The 14,832-nt window shown below is 44.7% G+C and overlaps 1 protein-coding gene across 1 annotated transcript; it reads right to left on the bottom strand.

The window, feature by feature from the left end:
- Positions 1 to 520: 520 nt before the first annotated feature.
- Positions 521 to 14,211, bottom strand: LOC130384214 (complement C3-like). Its single transcript, XM_056592317.1, is given in 31 exon segments — positions 521 to 608; positions 1,157 to 1,344; positions 1,437 to 1,599; positions 2,971 to 3,075; positions 3,767 to 3,965; positions 4,063 to 4,138; positions 4,324 to 4,530; positions 4,620 to 4,703; positions 4,783 to 4,834; positions 5,036 to 5,251; positions 5,977 to 6,116; positions 6,205 to 6,275; positions 6,368 to 6,482; positions 6,583 to 6,750; positions 7,252 to 7,338; positions 7,578 to 7,701; positions 9,239 to 9,382; positions 9,475 to 9,669; positions 9,831 to 10,001; positions 10,091 to 10,246; positions 11,470 to 11,582; positions 11,680 to 11,755; positions 11,758 to 11,817; positions 12,065 to 12,185; positions 12,268 to 12,355; positions 12,444 to 12,526; positions 12,633 to 12,727; positions 12,833 to 12,903; positions 13,024 to 13,189; positions 13,691 to 13,862; positions 14,026 to 14,211. Coding segments are annotated over 31 exon segments (3,831 nt in total). The 5' UTR covers positions 14,094 to 14,211; the 3' UTR covers positions 521 to 551.
- Positions 14,212 to 14,832: the final 621 nt, after the last annotated feature.

Genomic DNA, 14,832 nt, shown 5'->3' on the forward strand with positions numbered 1-14,832 from the left:
ATTGTGGTTTAGGTTAACCTATGTCTTCTCTACATTTTCGAGCTATGTTTAGACAATGTTTAATGTTAACTATATCTTCTCTACATTATTGAGCTATGTTTAATAACGCTTAGTGTAAACCTATCTCTTCTCTACATTATTGAGCTACGTTTAAATAACGCTTTGTGTAAACCTATCTCTTCTCTACATCATTGAGCTACGTTTAAATAACGCTTAGTGTAACCTACATCTTCTTGCAGAGACGCGGGAAGTGGGGGTGCTTAGGGTGCTGCAGCACCCCCCCTGGCGGTCCCTGGCTGTAACTGCAAGTGAGAACGTTTTCTGAAGGAATCAATATTTTTTTTTTTTAGAGTAGAATTTTATCATACAACATGATCATTCATGAAATTATTGACATCCACCCTTTTTGTTAGATTTATCATATTAGCATTTCATTTTATTTAGGACATTGTCTGTGTAGGCTGACGTAGTGACGCACAACGCACAACAATCCTGTGTGCGCGACGGGAAAATTCGAGAAGTCAAGCTTGTTACAAGTGCAATGTGAAAGACTAAGCGGGCTTCTTCACGTCGTACTCTGCCAGAGCCTCCAGAGCCACGATGGTATCCTGGACACAAGAAAGTACTTCAATATGGCTCGTAGTTGTACTTCAATATAGCTCGTAGCAGCTGGACTTGAATATAGCTCCTAGTTGTACTTCGATGTAGATCGAAGTTTTACTTGAATATACCTCATAGTTGTATGTGAACCTAGCTCATAGTTGTACTTGATCATAGCTCGTAGTTGTACTTGAATTAAGCTCGTAGTTGTTCTTGAATATTGCTCGCAGTTGAACTTGAATATAGCTTGTAATTGTATTTGAATATAGCTCGTAGTTGAACTTTAATATAGCTCTTAGTTGTACTTGAACATAGCTTGTGGTTGTACTTGAATTTAGCTTGTAGTTGTACTAGAATAAAGCTTGTAGTTGTACTTGAATATAGCTTGTAGTTGTGATTGAATATAGCTCGTAGTTGAACTTGAATATAGCTCTTAGTTGTACTTGAATAATGCTCGTAGTTGTAGGCCTACTTGAATAAAGCTTGTAGTTGAACTTGAATATAGCTCATAGTTGAACTGCAGCTCTGTTCATTTCCCATGAAGGAACCAGGTTACCTGCGTTGACATGAACCCCCCGCCATAGTTCTCCTGCGCGACCAGCCAGCAGGAGGCGTTGTCGGCCCACGGGAAGTCCTGGTGCGCCACAGCTGTCAGCAGGGCGTAGGCCGTCGTTTCCACGGTGATAGCATCCTGCTGAGAGGAGCTTTGTGGATCGTCTTTCCACACCCGGCAGCCCTTGTCATCTGTGGAGTGTAAAGAAGTCAATAAACACGCAGATTCAACTGTTTCAGTGTGAGCATTGTGTTGTTGGACCGACATTGTGTGTCTGACCGACCTTCTGCAGCCAGAGCTTGGAGCTGCTTCCAGGCTGGTTTGGCTCCGTCTATGTCAGGCAGACAGACGGCCAGGCAGTAGGCTGTGATGGCCACAGCATAAGGCCTCTCCAGCTCCCCCACGTGGGAGAGGAGGTACGACGTCGAGCTGGCGATACTAGCCACCTAAGGACCAAAATAAATTCAGAAGTTTATGGACGTAGAAGTACAGTGAAAAGACCTCAAACCAGAAAGCATGCATGGTTTCTGAACCAGTGCTAGCAGCACCCCTAGGCGTCACTTGGGTAACTGCATGCACATTTCCTGGGCGGACAAATGTCCGACACTATTCCAGAATATCGGACACTAGGAATATCTTCCGGATGTTATTCACTAATAATTAAATAATCACCAAAAGTCCACATTTAAACGACAAACGACCCAAACTAAGTTGCTTCAATAAATTTGAAGGCTAATATATTTATTATATTAGCCTAGGCAAAAAAAACATGACGGACATTCTTCGCAAAAATGGTATACGGGTAAAAAATTATTAATTTGATAATTGCAATTCTTGCAGGCCACTTTTGGCGCAACTTCATGGCATGGAAGTGCTCCGCTGCTCGCGAAAAGTTGAAGTCTTTCAATCCCGGCCCAAGGCTCGATATGCGTATCAGCCTCGTCACCTTTTCCTCAGCTAGGCGGTTTCTGATAGATGTTTTAATCCTGTTTTGAAGAGAAAAGGCTCGTTCCGCAGGAACACTGGACACGGGGATTGTACTGGCGATTTTGGCCAGCTTTGCCCAGTCGGGAAAGATTTTTCGGCGAGCGCGTTCACGAGGATTTGTGCCGCGACAAATTCGCACGAGTTGAAATATTTCAACTTTGACGCGAATTTCGCGTGATGACAGCCAATCAGCGTTCAACAGCTTGGCCACTGAGTGACATGTGTATGCATGTGCGGGTGCAGTGGCGATCCTAGGTCCAGTTACGCCCCGGGCAAGATTGTTGACGGGGGGGGGGGGGTTGTGTCGTGAACCTACGGACTTCAGTGGGGGTTTCATTCCGTCTATACACGGCACCTTCTCAACGAACAGGTGTGCGCCTGCAGCAGGGGGCGCCAAAATCCCTATTCCCCACACAATGTCGTACTTCATTGATAACCGCTACGCAGCGCTTTTTTTTTTTATACTGCTCGTGGCGCCACCCATGTGATTTGCCGCCCCCCACAAATATGCCGCCCCGGGCAACTGCCCGGGTCGCCGTGCCTAAAACCGCCACTGTGCGGGTGCATTGCGCGCGTTCATGAATGCACGTTCGTGTTTGCCTCCCTGGTGACTTGGCCAGGAACCGCTACTGGTTTTCATATGCTACTGATTAATTCATACATAAATGTGAACTTCTTTCTTTTTTTTCTCGGACATGTGGGCCGTTTACATTTTATTTTACCGGCCATGCGTGCGTGCAATCGGCCAATGTCCGGCTATAGCCGGCTAACGTGTACACTGGGCTATATCTCTATATGCATATGTAGCTATATGGATAGCTGTGGCTCACCACATCGTTCTTCATGCTGTGTTCGACGAATGGGATGGCGTGCTGCAGCGCCACGGCGATGAACGCCGTCATGGACATGTCCTTCCCAGCGCCTCTGATCCCCCCCTGCAGTGGAGGGAAGGGGGGGGGTCAGGAGAAGCACAGCTTTAAAGGGGACATATTGAACCCCCAGGTGAGGGTGGGATTAGCCGGTACAAGCCGTTTGGAAAATCTGCCTCTTCTGACATCACAAGTCGGCGTGTCCACCTAGATGTATGACGGATAGATGAGCAACGTTTGCTAGTCTAGAGCCCGACCGATATATCGGCGGGCCGACATTAGCGGCCGATATTAGGCATTTTCCAAACTATCGGTATCGGGCGATTAATTAGTAATAAAAAAATTAATTAAAAAATGTTGGTTTCGGTTATTGTGTTTTTGTTATCAGAAGTTTAATACATTTTGATTTTGACTTTTCTGTTGTGACGATTAAACAAAAAAAATAAAGTTTATTTGCATTACCTTATTATTTTAGTGAGGACTCATAATAACTACAAATAACCAATGTAATGGAAATCTGTTTATGTTTGGTTACGCGTTTCTGGAATTTCTTTTTTAAATATATATCGGCCGATATATCGGAGTAGGCTGGTAGACTGATCTATCCAGCACACATCTAGGTGGACACGCCTACTTGTGATGTCAGAAGAGGCACATTTTCAAAACGGCTTGTAACGGCTAATCACACTCACACCTGGTGGTATAATATGTCTCCTTTAACCAACCATGTGTGAGTGGGCTCCTGAAACCAGCCTACATCGATCTCCCTGTGGTACACAGGGTGTGGGTCTGAGTAGGACCCATCCTGTTTCTGCACGGACATCAGGAACCGGACTGAAGTGCTGATGTCCTGATTGGACACGTCCCTGCGAATGTGACCCTGCGGGCTGCCTCCCCTTCCGGCCATCTGGCGATCCGCCAACAGAGACAGCACTTTCACAACAAGAGCGGTGAGCCTGTGGTCAAAACAGAACACGGTTACGGCCAGTGCTGCTGTTTAGCAGGAGCCAACCTGGGAAGATATTTACAACAATATGTAGATAGAATGCCTACCAATAACTTGATGGAATTGCAATCCATGCTCCATAAGATCCATCAGCTTTTTTGAAAGTCAGAATTCTCGTCAAACCTGGAGAGAAAACATAATTGTTTAAATATTTGCGTGCAGGGCTTGCTCATGCTCGACTTTCTTCTCTTTGTTGACAACTGTTCAACCTCATGACATCATCATGACATCATCGTGACATCATCATGACAGCAACACGACATCATCATCATGACATCCTCACGACTTCCTGGTTCAGACGTACTGACCCTCGTCAGTCCTCTGCAGAGCCAGGTCCCTGGAGCCGGCCGGCAGCTGGAACCACAGCTGGCTGAGGTCCAGGTAGCGCAGAGCCAGGACTGTCTGGGCCATCAGCTTCATGGTCTGCTCTGCACAGCCGCCAGGCAGCCTCAGAAGTCCGTTGACCCCTTCGGCCGACAGGAGGACCCTGGCACTGGACTCGCCGAACCCCGCCCCTGGGAATAGGACTCAGCTGTGACTTACTGAAATAAATAACTATCGTAATATAGTTCATTACTACGACACAAGTGGGCTCAACACACACCTTCCATCTTGATGAATAGATTGGAGGAGGATCCGGGGACCGTCTCATTGGGTAGGTTTCCATCGATGCTGACAGGAGCCCCCCCTGAGCAGACAACAGCGCACCCATTGGTCGATCAGAAATGAAAGAGTCAATGATTAAACGTTTGAATTTGAAGTCTCACCTATCAAATCATAATTATAAGTATTCTCCTTCGTCTTTTCTTCTCCTTCTGTCTACAAACAACATAAAAAAAGGGAGACACTCGTTGAACCTTTGACATTAAGAGTTGAAACTGCAAAGTAAACTCTTCATTGGTTAATTCCCATGAAGTAATGATAGCCAGAGAACCTTTCTTGAGCGCTTTCACCCAGACTACCAGTTCCATACCCATCTGCCCCCCATGAGAAACATGCACATTCAATCCGTTGACTTACCCAAACGTTCAGGCTCTTTTCAATGGCGTCGGGTTGCCACCCATTGATTATATCATAAAGGCGTATTTTGATGGGTATAGCGCCGCTTATCATGGGGACGGCAGCGAAGGTCACCAGCGTAGAGGACCCGCTCTCCACGCTGACCTTCACGAAGGCTTTGAACGCGGAGAAGCCCGGGGAGCAAAGCCCGGGTGTCTGCTCCATGTGAACGGCTAGCTGGAACCACAGACCAGGGGACGGGGTGAGACCTACAGGCTGACTCCTACAGGCTGACTCCTACAGGCTGACTCCTACAGGCTGACTCCTACAGGCTGGGACCTACAGGTTCAGACCTACAGGTTCAGACCTACAGGCTGACTCCTACAGGCTGGGACCTATAGGCTGAGACCTACAGGCTGAGACCTACAGGCTGACTCCTACAGGCTGGGACCTACAGGCTGAGACCTACACAAGACCTATAGGCTGATATATACAGGCTGAGACATACACAAGACCTACAGGCTGAGACCTACACAAGACCTACAGGCTGAGACCTACAGGCTGACTCCTACAGGCTGGGACTTATAGGCTGAGACCTACAAGCTGAGACCTACACAAGACCTACAGGCTGAGACCTACAGGTTCAATCCTACAGGCAGAGACCTACAGGCTGAGACCTACAGGTTCAGACCTACAGGCTGAGACCTACAGGCTGAGACCTACAGACAGAGACCAACAGGTTCAGACCTACAGACAGAGACCTACAGGCTGAGACCTACAGACAGAGACCTACAGGTTCAGACGTACACCAGACCTACAGGTTCAGACGCACACCAGACCTACAGATTCAGACGTACACCAGACCTACATTAATGAGTTTTCGCATAAAGGCACCTGAAGGACTAAATAGTGGATGGAACCACTGAGATGTCCAGGAGCCCAACAGTCATCCAGATCTTTACCTGTACAGCAACAGGCCCATAGTTGTAGATGACTGCCACAATGCTCAATTGTTCATATCTCCTGACCGAATAGGGCAGTCTCAGAGACACGAAGATGTTCTTAAAGGTTTTCAGCTCAATTGGCTCAACCACGCAGAATCCTGCATGGGACACCAAGACAAAAGCTCATTCTCGACACACTGGCTTATATTAGAAATGGTAACTGGAAGGTAAGAAAGTCAGTGTTACCGTGAGTTGGAGATAGAATGACTGCCTGAATTTCCCAAGTGGTAATAGAATCCGGTAGAGATAATGTGTGTCTAAAAAGGTTTGCATTTGTTAATATTCCTTTTGTAATATTCCTATATATTTTTTTAAAAAAATACCAAAAAAATATAAAATATTGCATTACTTGTGTTTGTCATTGGCATAAAAATATGTAAATGCAAAACTTGGAGCAAAATTTCGACTGATCTTTTCGGCCATGCGGCCAATGAAATGTTCCTCAATATCCAGTAGACTGGAAGCTGGAGACAGAGGGAACAATATTACATCAATCAATTAATCAATCAATCACATACATTGAATGGTCCTTTGGTTGATACGACTTCTTTCTAACGTGCTTACCGTTGTCTTCCGCGGCACTCTTCCTCAGAGCCTCCCCCCGAATACAACACTTGAAGAAGATGTCGGCACACTGAGCCTCTGCGTTCATCTCGGTCAACCTCCTCCTCCTCTCCTCACAGGAGAAGTCCTGGTCACAGCACTGCTGGAGCTCTGAGCTCAGGTTCCCCTCTAAGGACAGAGGAGGTCCACTCACACCATGGGGCAGTTTCCTGATTCACTGACTAATGACACATTTAGATTTACATTTACAATTAGGGCGTTTGGCAGACGCCTTAATCCAAAGCGACTAGCAATAAGTATGTATTTCCCCCAAGGATCAATAAAGTAAACGTCTATCTATCATTTGTGTAAGATACATACATTTGGACGTGTAACATACATAAGTGCATTGAGTGCCAGTACGTATAATAGGCCTATTCAACTAGCGGCCCGTTGCCCGAATACGGCCCTTCTTAATTCTGCAGGCAAGAGGTTGCCTGCAAACCAAAAAAAATTAAATATATATTTAAAAAAAAAAAAAGAGACAAATAGTTGCCTGCATATCAGGTTTGTGTGTGTAATACATGGTGTAATATGATAAATAAAAGGAATGCATGAAGGCAATGCAGAGTCTAGCTGAACTAATATGATATCATGCTATATATTTTGTGAATGTAGTTGTTGCCTTACTCATCTCCAGGAGCTCATGTCGGAGGTCCAAGGCCCGTCTGGAGCGCCGTGCAGCATGGGGTTTACACCTGGACCCTAGAGGAAGTGCTGAGGAATGACGCCCTTATTAGGTCATTGGAGCTTATACCGTACACACACTTTGAGGGAAGTATAAAGAGAGATTCTGAAGGATCACTTTGTACTCTCTCGGTCCAAGAGAGATGAGACACATACTAGACAGTATTACATGTGTGTCTCATGGAATAAACATTTTTGAAATATCGAATGCTATTATTATATTATTAATTATATTATATTTTATTAGGAGCGCTTCTTGCTTTCAATACCATTTGCTTTGGGTGTTGAACCTGAAGACACAAAAGACAAGCCGGCCTCGGTGAAGATGGAGTCCTGGTCGGGCCCCCCTCGGTATGAGCAGCCCAGGTCGTAGGACTCCATGGCAGAGAACACCTGGGAGGTCAACCCAACTTTATTGATGAAGCTCTTCTCACACAAAACAGACTAAACCATTCGGTGAGGGGTTTTCACACGTAGTATGAGCATTGATGCCATGACAAGCTGTTTATTGGTGTGGGTTGCACTGTGGTTGTGGACGCTGTATTTTGTAATTTGTGATTGGATGGTATTGCTATGTGGGCGGGGCTAGCTAAAGCAGGGCTATATATCAGTCCTTCCAGAAAAACGCGATTATGCGATTGCATAATTCAACGCATAATCAGCCAAAGTCTGCATATTCATGCGGGGGCCGCATTTTTTCAAATATGCCGCACTTTCACCCCATAAATAGCAGATTCCTGCGCGAAATATGTGCATTTTCATTGCAAAAAAGTCACATATATCTTAGCAGAAAGTTGAAAAATGTTGCGTTTACTTCACACAAGAGCAGCCATTTCCCCCTGTTGCCATGGGAACGTTATGAAGTGACGTAATTACACGACGTGAACGTCATCGAAAAGCTGCATTTTTCGCAAGTTCCCGCAATTTTTGCAAGTTCCCGCAATATCATCGCATAAAATTGCATAAATCTGCCGCATATTTCATTGCATTTTTTAAGAAAATGTGTCGCATAATCAAGGATTTTTGGCCGCAATAATCATAAAAAACGCCACATTTTTCTGGAGGGACTGATCTATACACCATGCATGCCAAGCGTTTGGGGTTCAGATCTGGCTCCCTCTGGGGGACTGAGGCACTGTCTGAGCAGAGGGACCGTTCAGGGGTCAATGGAGTGATTCATGTTGGACGGTTTAGTGTTGCTGATCAATAATGTATAGGCTCTTCTAGTTCGGTCTCTCAGATGCATGTTTTGGCCACGCCCGGTCTACATCACAGCACTTTGTTGGCAGTGCTGGGATCCAGTGCTGGGATCCAGTGCTGGGATCCAGTGCTGGGATCCAGTGCTGGGATCCAGTGCTGGGATCCAGTGCTGGGATCCAGTGCTGGGATCCAGTGGTGAAGAGCTTCATACTACAGACCAGGACAATGACCAGGACGACAAAGAAGATAGAGGGTGTGTGTGTGTAGGAGAGAGAGGGTGTGTGTGTAGGAGAGAGAGGGTGTGTGTGTAGGAGAGAGGGTGTGTGTGTAGGAGAGAGGGTGTGTGTGTAGGAGAGAGAGGGTGTGTGTGTAGGAGAGAGGGTGTGTGTGTAGGAGAGAGAGGGTGTGTGTGTAGGAGAGAGGGTGTGTGTGTAGGAGAGAGAGGGTGTGTGTGTGTAGGAGAGAGAGGGTGTGTGTGTAGGAGAGAGAGGGTGTGTGTGTGTGTGTGTGTGTGTAGGAGAGAGAGGGTGTGTGTGTAGGAGAGAGAGGGTGTGTGTGTGTAGGAGAGAGAGGGTGTGTGTGTGTAGGAGAGAGAGGGTGTGTGTGTAGGAGAGAGAGGGTGTGTGCGTGTGTGTGTGTGTTGGAGAGAGGGTGTGTGTGTTTGTGGCGGAGCGTGCGTGGCTACGTGCATGTGTGTATCTGTGCGTGCGTGTGGGAGTCTGGATGTAACCTGCTTGGCTGTCAGTCTGTTCCGTCGGTCCAGAGCGTACATGGCCTTGTCCACCACCAGCAGAGCCACCCTGGCCCTCCCCTTCACCTTCACCTCCAGCCCGATGGTCCCCCTGGGCGGGGAGGGGTTCATGGAGGGACTGACCTGCGTCCCAACAACCAATCAGCACTCAGTCGTCCGTTGTGGTGAAGCTTATACAACATTGTTTCTGAGGTTCAAGACAGAAAGGTCCTCACTTTGACCGCCATCTCACACTCATCGACCACGTCCACCCACACAGAGTCAGACACCAGGACGTCGTGCCGGTCGTAGTAGTAGCCAATCAGACGCAAGGAGGGCACCATCTGGGCAGTGATCCTGATCCCGGTGCCGCCCCGTCGGGACATTGCAACCACGGAGCCCTGATGCACCAGATCCCCGTGACTCAAGACCTGCAACACACGATTCACCCGACGGTCATCTCAACCCTCGCTCTGCTGAAACATGGACGACGTTGTGTATGATGATGAAGAAGATGAAGATGATGATGATGATGATGATGAAAATGATGAAGATGATGATGAAGATGATGATGACGATGACGATAGCTCACCAGGTAGTACACCAAACCATCTTTGGGACGACCGTTGATGGTGTTGAACGTGACGTCGAGCTGTTGGTTGACTTTGAACTTCCCGGTGGGAACGCTGACGTACAGGTAGTGCTGACTGGGCGAGGACATGGGCTTCAAAACCTTCTCCTGCGTCACGGTGCCGGCTCGGACCTGTTGCAAATGAACAAGATACAAAACTGCCATGTTGGGAAGTGGTTAATGAGAAGATATTGATGAAAACGATATCTTGGCACTCTTACGTTAACAGTGATTTGTGCAGGAGGAGAAGCTGGGAGATTGAAGATGTGCACCGCTGCCCCCTCTTGGTTGGTGACCAGCGGTACGGTTTCCCCCCGGAGACTGAGCTCTACCGGGACCTCAGAGGCTGGAGAACCATCCGGAAGACGCAGGAGCACCTGACAACGGGAGGTCAAAGGTTATCTATCAATCATACTGATACAGGGACAACAGATGTAAATTAGCCTTGTGGCTAGAATCTGGCTCAATTATATATTGTGCATTGTCCCTGTCAAATAAACGAAAAAATCAAAATAAATACTAGCCTAATACTCATACTGATAAAAATGATATAATGTGATCATACTAATACAAATCATAATAATAACCATAAAAAATAATTATATTTATATATATACATTTTTGAATTAGTATAACTAGGTATATGTGTCTTTAAAAATAAATATGAATAAAATAATTACATATTTTTTGTTCTTATTTTATATATATATGTAAATAAAAAAATACACAAAATAACTCATAGTAAGGTGCTATAATAAATAGCAAACTTGTCATTACTTAACCCTTTGTTAATATTTCTTAATTGTTACTAAAATATCTATTTGGCACAAGTTAATTATTGTTTCATCAATAATTTAATATTAATTGTTTGCATAACCCTAACCCTATCCCTAACTCACGACCCTAACCCTAACCCTAACACACGGCCCTAACCCAAACCCTAACACAAGACCCTAACCCTAACACACGGCCCTAACCCTAACCCTAAGACACTGCCCTAACCCTAACACTCGACCCTAACCTTAACACACGGCCCTAAACCTAACCCTAACCCTAACACACAGCCCTAACCCTAACCCTAACACACAGCCCTAACCCTAACCCTAACACATGACCATAACCCTAACACACGGCCCTAAACCTAACCCTAACACAAGGCCCTAACCCTTACCCTAACACACGACCCTAACCCTAAAACACGGCCCTAAACCTAACCCTAACATACGAGCCTAACCCTAACCCTAACACATTACCTTAACCCTAACACATGACCCTAACCCTAACCAGTGAGTCAGTGACACTCGGTGGTCAGTGAAAATAAACTATTAACTTGTGCCAAATAGATATTTCAGTAACAACTAACAAATATTATCAAAGGTTTAGGTAATAACTAGTTTGCTCTTAATTATGGCACCTTATTATAAAGTGTTACCAATATTTTTTAGGATTACATATTTTATAATTATAATATTGTATATACAATTACCTTTTTGGTATTAATATAATATAATATAATATAATAATTAATGATAATTCATTATTAATTATTATTGTTATTTATATTATTTATACATATTTATATAAATATATACCTACTTACCACAATGTCTAATGGAGCTCCAGGAATGAAATACGATCGAATTCGAGATAGGTCGATTTCATAAAGTCGAGAAACGATTGGAAGAGATATCTCCGCCTCCTGCATCTCTCTGCCTGCAAGCACATGACCAGGATTAGCCCCGCCCCCAGCCCACAACCAACGCGTGCATGACTGTACATCGCCTCATTACTGTGTAAACGGCAAACGTACTCTGTTGTTCTGTGACCGACACGCTCATCACCAGTTCTGCACCCTCCTGCTCCAAGTAGGTGACGTTACACCCTTGGGTTGTAGCTGTGTCTTTAGCTCTTCAGCCCTGAGAGTCACTGTGCCGACACCATCTTCAATCTGTCAAGAAAGAGGTTTGGGTTTTTACTTTATTTTAGTTGAAGTTGGTTTCTCATTCGCTTCCGAAAAAGCCTCCAGACTCACTTGTTCAGAGTTCCCCTAGACTCTGCAAAGCCTCCCCCCTAACCCCCCGCCACTTCTATGGACATCCTCAGTGTACCGACAGCGATATATTGTTGTTTCTCTTTCCTCTGACAAATGTTCTTATTGTAAGTTTCCCCAGTTAACAACTTAGCTTGGTGCTCACCGAGCCAGTCTTCTCCAGTCCCCGGATCATCTGGGAGACTTTGAGGCACTCAGAGCCCTGCAGGCCGGCCACCCTGAACCAGGAGTGGAAGCTCCCAGCCACCGTCTCCCCGTACGAGTACCTGCGTGAAAGGTCGCTACTGTCAGACCACTGCCTAAGCTAAGGTCATTCATGTGCTCATAGCTTGATTAATCAGAACTCACTTGGCCGTCACCGTGAAGGTAAACGTCTCGCGCTCCAACAGAACGTAGCGTTCTTCTGAGTTTATGATCACCTCGAAACTTGGTAAAACTGCCGTTAAAAAACAACAGGTCACTTTTGCTAATGAAATGCATAAAGCTGAAACGCTGACAAGGTTAAGATAAATGTAAACGCTCACCAAATTTCTGGACCTGAAACTCCAGAGTAGCAGCATGTTTCTTATCTCCTTCATAATGTGCAACAATTTTCCATGTACCCAGTCTTAAAAAGAAACCCATGAATGTAAAATAAATCAATGGAAAGAGGAATAAGGAGCTGTGGAACAGGTTAAATGCCGTCATGCAGGTTTTATGATGGGCCTCCGTACCCAGCGACGCCAGGTAGGTACAGATCACCGCTGAACATACCACCAAACGGAGCCCGGAGCGAATAGTCCAGGTTCAGACGGATCCCAGATGGGTTCTGTGAAAGATGAGAATCCATTCAAATCATGAAAAGTGCAACAGTCTTCGAAAGTCTCCTTAGAAGATCAGATTTGAGACGCATCACATCCCACAAAATACTCACAATGACGGATATTTCAATTACTTCCTCTGAGGGTCGCATGGTGTGGTCGAGTGCGAAGATCCTGTACTGGACTGGAAGTTAGATCATGTAAAACGCATGAATGAATAACGTGGGATGAGTAATATATCACGTACAAGAAGGATATAGTTCAGATTGAGTTGAAGAAGGGTGCTGGTGTTGTGCGGTCGGACCTTGATCTGATGGTTTGTACAGCGGTTGGTTGGTCTGGATGAAGAGGTGGCCCCTGTGCATGGACACCAGCACGCGGGTCATCTTCCTCACTGGTGTCTCGGCCACCAGCAGAAGGTACGGATCGGACATAAACCGTGGCAGATTGGCCATCCTCTCCCTGTCTATCTGTACCAATCATGAATGAAATAGATGTTAAAATATACACTTTTAGGGTCAAACTTCAAATATGAAATATGTAAATGAAAAGCAACAGTTTTAGTCTAGATTATTGAGCCATGATTCAACAACGTATTGTATTCTATGTCTCGTCTATATTTTTGAGCTATTTCTAAACGTTTATTGTATTCTATATCTTCTCTACATTATTGAGCTATATCTAACCACAGTGGTTTAGTGTAACCTATATCTCCTTCACATTATTGAGCTATATCCAACCACAGTGGTTTAGTGTAACCTTTATCTTCTCTACATTATTGAGCTATATCAAACCACAGTGGTTGAGTTTACCCTATGTCTTCTCTACATTATCGAGGTATGTCTAACCACAGTGGTTGAGTGTACCCTATATCTTCTACCACTGTGGTTTAGTGTAACCTATATCTTCTCTACATTATTGAGCTATCTCTAACCACAGTGGTTTAGTGTAACGTATGCACGTTATCTTACCATGAGCTCCACGGTTTGGATGTCTCCACCATTAGATGAAGTGGTCTTTTTATGGGACACGACCTGGCCTGACCTCTCATCCTCCAGATAGAGCGTGGTGGCCGAGGAGGTCTGAACAAAGACCTTCTCCTTAACGTTGACGTGGAACACTTTTGGAGCCGAGATGAAGAATCTGTATGTTCACAAATGTGAATAAAAATGCTATTTAAATCAGGAAATATTAACCATACATAAATAAGAAAATAATAAATAAATGAAAAAATGTCAATAGATATTTCAATTTCATGATTCTTCCCAGTGGTGGAGCAATATAATTTTTTTATATTCAGGCCTACCTTTTACTGGCACACACAGACTCCAGAGCCAAAATTAGTAAAAGCAGCGAACAAGTAGACCTGTCCATTCTGGAGCCTCAACTGGTCTGATAGTCCTGGTCTGAGCCACGGGTCTGAGCTACTGGTCTCCAGTTGTCTGGTCTTATAGTCCTGGTCTGAGCCAATGGTCTCCAGATGTCTAGTCTTATAGTCCTGCCCCTTCTCTACTCACTTTCACAATTGAAATGGCTGCAGTTGTATTTATAATACTGAGCTCACAATTTGAGAGCTAATGAGAGTACAAGTATGTGTGTTTTGAACTTGTTTGTAAAAAAGAGAAAGAAGTATAACAAAATACTTTCCTAGTTTATTAGATATTAGATGACAGTAAACGTTAGGTTGCAGCAGCCTGGGTTCACTCTGGGGATCTGCCAAATTTGTGAGGGTTTTGTTGTCATCTGCTCTCTCATTGATCTCTTGAACTCTGCCCTGTTTCTTCTAAATCATGTGATTTACTGGAAGTTTCAGATATTTAAGTTTCATCATTGAGCTATTTTTAAACAACATATTGTGGTTTAGTGTAACATATGTCTTCCCTACATTATTGAGCTATGTTTAAACATGTTTGTTGTAACCTATGTCTTCCCTACATTATTGAGCTATTTTAAATCTATTTTAGTTTTTTATTATTCGAATCATTTTCTGACTCATTTTTTATTTTGCTGTCATTTTTTTATTTATTTTTATTTTTAGCACATACTTTCACACACGTTTATCTTAACATCATATTTTGCATGATGGCACCAACATCATGACTACATGTTATTC

The sequence above is a fragment of the Gadus chalcogrammus genome, chromosome 6, assembly GCF_026213295.1.
Source record: "Gadus chalcogrammus isolate NIFS_2021 chromosome 6, NIFS_Gcha_1.0, whole genome shotgun sequence".
Lineage (NCBI taxonomy): Eukaryota > Metazoa > Chordata > Actinopteri > Gadiformes > Gadidae > Gadus > Gadus chalcogrammus.